At 43.1% G+C, this 4,858-nt stretch overlaps 1 protein-coding gene across 1 annotated transcript; it reads right to left on the bottom strand.

The window, feature by feature from the left end:
• Positions 1-251: 251 nt before the first annotated feature.
• On the bottom strand, positions 252-4,858 carry bloc1s5 (biogenesis of lysosomal organelles complex-1, subunit 5, muted). The gene is made up of 5 exons (XM_035416426.1): positions 4,462-4,858; positions 4,268-4,350; positions 3,935-4,064; positions 2,736-2,794; positions 252-1,480 (listed from the first exon to the last, which is right to left on the bottom strand). The coding sequence occupies exons 1-5, from the start codon at positions 4,478-4,480 to the stop codon at positions 1,307-1,309; spliced, it is 465 nt and encodes a 154-aa protein (XP_035272317.1). The 5' UTR covers positions 4,481-4,858; the 3' UTR covers positions 252-1,306.

Here is a 4,858-nt window from a genome sequence, read left to right as displayed (position 1 = left end):
TGTTACGTTGGCGGAGGCCGCGTTTCCGTTTCGCCGCTCTTGATTAAGTGTCCGTGGTGTGCCTGCGTTTCCCCGGCTGCGCCGCCACGGCCTCACTCGAGACATCTCCTGGCACTGCCAGGCGTGCCAGCCCCGCCTTCACCGAAAACCTACACCTCTCGCATTTAAATTCGGCTGTCAAACACGTTCAAGGAATCGCTCGACAATTTGGCACAATTTTTCCAAGTAATAAAAAGCACACGGGGTCCATGTGAAGCAGCTTGTCTGTTTATTTTCTCACACTGATTGACGAGACCACTTCCCCCCCCCCCCACTTAAAGAAGGACAAAAGAAATAGTCTGGCCCGGGCTCAATGTTTTTAAAAGTCATTTAAAATATTTATGTTGTCACCTCAGCTGAAGTTAATCACCTATTTCACATGCCAGGAATGTGCCATGATACCCAGCCATCCATCCAAACAGGCCGCCATTGTTTGTGGGGGGTGGGGGGGGGGGATTGGATGCACCACTCTCTCCAGCCTTCACATTTCTGGTAGGGCAATCTCATTTATTTACCCATCTTACCAGGTACATACCCGACCACGGGCAGCTCCTGATTTATATCCGCCTTTAGCGGTTTCCACCAGACGGAGTTTGTGGTGAATGCTTAAGGTCTGTGGAGGTGAGGAGTGTGTATTTGCTGACGTGCTTTGCGGTGTCGTTAAACAACCAGGCTCTGAATGGAGTTTCTGAAGGCCGGCACGTTCTGCCTGACGTGGATCTATAGCACTTCTGCTAACTGACATTTCCCCGCCACATTCCCGCTTCCTACATCTCATTCAGCGCCGAGGGCAAATATACTCCAAACACATGCGAGCGCAAGAGCTGTTTAAAAAATTAAACAGAAACGTCTGCAAGTTAAAACCCTGGCCAAAAACAATCTGGTTTCCTTGGTTTTATTTCTTATAAAGACGTTGACATTTTCCAAACTTATTATATATCTTTATAGCACTGTGACAGCAGTCTCTTTTCAACGGATGGCGGAAATGCATAGTTGTTTATTGGACGGCTCCAATTCAGAGCCAGACAAATGACAAACTCTCTGCGGCATTGCCGCTCACAAGGGGCTCATGATGTTCTGTTAGAGCCATCAGCCAGGCTCAGAGTCAATTAAAGCTTTCCGCAACACTCCACTAAAAGCATTTCCTTCAAAACAAGGCACGCGCACGTTCATCCAAACGCACATTCGCTCCCTTAACACAGAAACTGAACGTGGCTGCCGAGACACCCCCACCCCAACGGAGCGTGCTCAGACATGCGGACGGGGCTCAGAAGTGGGAGAACTTGGACAGATCCTTCTTCATCTCGCTGTACTGGGTGCTGAGGCGGCCCACGGCCTTGGCATGCTCTTCGTCCACCTCCACTCTGAGGCGGGCCTGCTCCTTCATGAACTCCTCCCAGTCGGCCTTGCGTCGGTCCATGCTGGCCTGCAGCCGAGTGCTCTGGAGCGACACAGACAAACGCCACACCGCTGTCACGACAACCAGGATCTGTGACACGGGGAGGGCTCTACCCTGTTCTTCCTGGGCAGCAGGCTACGTACTACTAGCCATTGTCGTGAGTGTGCCACTCTGGTATGGTACATTGGATTTCTTTTTTGTAGACCTGTTTCCAGTTCTGCATTGATAATGGCAGATGACAATTTGTCATCTGCTGCTTCTTTTCACCATGCAGATGCCTGATCGTACTGGGGAACTGCTCTGCTTGCCACAGTTGGCAGTGACATGCTCAGGACTTGGTTTTCGATAGTGGAGCAGAGTACTGCACAAAGAGCTTGTGCTTTAACTATATACGCCACTCGACACCCCTGAGAAGACCCTCCCTCATTCTCATACATTGTTCCCACTGTTGCTCCTTCATACAAAGATTTGGTAATCTTGTGAGTTCCTGTAAACAATACATTTTGTTCCAACAATAACTTGCAGGCTGTCAAGATTCAATTAACTGAATTCATTATTCAAAGCGCAAACAAAGCCAGGCTGTGGTTTGGACAGTGGAAAAATTCAAGTGGAAAAAGGGAAATGACTTTAAAACCAGCAACAGAGCAGGTACAATATTACAAATGAGTGGATAAATGTTTCCCCAACTAAAAATGGAATGTTGCTGGCCTTGAATCATGTTTTGTTTGTGACCATTTCTTTTTATCTTCCTACCACAAGAATCTGAAATTGTGTTTTTCAGGAAGGTACTGTAACATTAAAACATTCCACTTTCACTGATAAATGCACAGTGTCAAAAGTATGCCCTGTTTGCCTTTTATTGCGACTATTATGGAGATGCACGGTGTGATACACTGCACATTTTGTGTCCAACAGAAGTATCTATATCCATCTTTAAAAAGGAAGCAATTTCCTCATGACAATGTCAATTAAAATGGGAGATTTACATTTCTTGCACTATTTTTATTACCTCAGAAAGCAAAAAGAAAATTTGAAGAGGCATGAATATTCTTTACTTCTCCAAATTATACCAAAGTTTTATGACTATAGATGATTCATTGGGCCTTTGGCTACCCAGCTCCCTAAAGTAAAGCTTCCTAGATGCAACCTGGTGTAGCTGAAGATATGTATACATATGATTCAACAGGCTGGTTTAACAATTTTTTGTCTCATTGCCAATAAATTAAGTACTAATATAAAGTAAGTTCCTGTGGGATAAAAATTTCTATGTAATCGTCACAGCACCGACTTGTCTTACCTGCTGTGCCTCTAGCTCCCTCTGCTGGATCTTCTGTGCCATGTGAGTTGCAGCTTCCACTTCAAATACAGAAGAGAGAGCATGCACTTATGTTTCAGGCATCAGCACCATTTAATCCAAACACAAAGATCACAACTAAAACTTTTATGGTTTGTGTATAATTTGAAAGATGCCATGCAATTAAAATATCAAAGATACGGATCATGCAATATCTGGTAAATCCCTAGGCTTGATTTAGATCAATGACCAACTGCAAGGTATGGGGTTCCCCTTATTTATACCCAAATTTGGAATATCCATTTGCATCCATACATTTGCACCATCACTGCAATACTTCTTCTCAATTTGAGAGGGAGCATACTAGTGAGAACATGCATTTTCCACAACATATGCAGCCATCCATTACTTCATTTCTCTCTGTAGTCCACCGACTAACACTAAATCTGACAGTTTGTAAGTGGAATATATATCGGATATTAAAGCAGTAGGTCAACAACGGCCCTGACCATTCTTATTTGCAGCATGCCAAACACCAGTTGACAGTGCAGTGCAAGGAAGGGAATAAAATAAATGGTTGTGTGTGTGTGTGTGTACTGCTGATGGTATTAAGAACAGCTTGTCTTTACACAAGCATGTTTTTGTTAAAACTTCATTTGTTCCTCAGTAAGTAGCTAAGAAAGCATTACTCATTTTTATCTGTGTGACTGGTGACCCGATATATTTCTTTGGAATGGGAGGGATTTTCCAGATGCTCTCACTCTGCCTAATCACAGGCACAAAGCTGGCTTTGGTTCTGGGAGTGAAAAGCTAGGTGCTCACTAAGCTTCAGGGGGCACGTTCACATACAAATTACCATGACAATAAGGTGGCTTTTACCACCATGTGATGTAGCTAATACTTGAAAACATAATATTGGACACATTTCATTTAACACTATGTCTTATTGGGGGAACACACAGGAAACATACAAAGTAGTTAGCCCAGAGTAAAAGGTTTGGATGCCAAGTGCAGCCTCAAGAATGAGGGGACATAGTAACACAACCGCCTAATGAGTTCAGTGGTTTGGAAACACATTTCAACAGTAAAAGACCTACGGTTAAGAAGCTTAGATGCAGGCAGTCAAAACAACACTTTCCAGAGGAGGCGAAGAGAAGTGGGAATGCACGGAAAGAAATTGAAGAGATTGGTTTGATGCTTACTCCTCGTCAGGGCCTCACAGAGGTGCTCGTGCATAGTCTCAGAACACTTGGGGACTACTTGTTCATTAGTTTCCACCACCATCCTGTTGAGGTTCTCCAATAAACGGCTCTCTCGGAATCCACGTTTCTCCTATACAGTTAGAAGGAATTTGCAAATCAGGAAATTGCTGCGGCATTTATGACTTAACGTTACTGCTAAGTATGACTTTCTTATGATATTAAGCCAGTGTAAAATACATCACAGCGCATAAATTCACGATTTTGCCTTTCACAGAATTATTTAAATAAACAGACGACTTCATAATAACCAAATAAATCTTGCGGAATGCTCACCTCGAATTCTCTCACAAAGAAACGAACTTCTCCCTGTATTATTGGCCTGTGATCTATCAGCCTGGACTGAATATCACCGACATCTAAAGGGAAGACATCGACGACAAATTGTTAACTAAAAAAAGCTAACCTAGTTACAATTTATCTGGACTTACATGATTAGTTGAATAATATCACGAGCAGTGGGAACTCACCCTTTACAATTTTGTCCATCGACTTGACTTGCTGGCAGATTAGAACGAGAAATTATTCGACTCACGACTTCAGTAAAGACACTTTTGATTGAGATGCCGTTTTTAGCCAGCTAACGTTAAATACATTTGTCTACTAGAAGCTAAAAGAAGACAAATTCAGGCTTGTTATTGTAGCAAGCACTGACTAGCAGACGTTTACCGAACATCCGTACGGATTTCCAACTAAATGGTTTAGCAAGATATTACAAACATCACAGCATGTAGATGTAAGCCCGATAGTTTTTAGTTAACGTTAGCTAACTAGCTTTGTTAAGTAAACATAGGTCAATATTTAGCAACTGTTGCAGTAATTCAAGTCACAATGTAGACATCTGATCATGTACTACTTCCGGGTTTA

The sequence above is a fragment of the Anguilla anguilla genome, chromosome 4 (assembly GCF_013347855.1).
Source record: "Anguilla anguilla isolate fAngAng1 chromosome 4, fAngAng1.pri, whole genome shotgun sequence".
NCBI classification, from domain to species: Eukaryota; Metazoa; Chordata; class Actinopteri; order Anguilliformes; family Anguillidae; genus Anguilla; species Anguilla anguilla.
Note: the sequence above shows the minus strand (reverse complement) of the source record. Positions and strands in the feature narration are given on the sequence as shown.

What these genes read in the sequence shown, in the direction of transcription:
- bloc1s5 (XM_035416426.1), bottom strand. An exon ending in TCTTTGTGAGAGAATTCGAG is followed by an intron (nt 4,065 to 4,267) that starts GTGAGCATTCCG and finishes CTAACTGTATAG; the next exon opens with GAGAAACGTGGATTCCGAGA. An exon ending in GGGAGCTAGAGGCACAGCAG is followed by an intron (nt 1,481 to 2,735) that starts GTAAGACAAGTC and finishes GTGTCGCTCCAG; the next exon opens with AGCACTCGGCTGCAGGCCAG.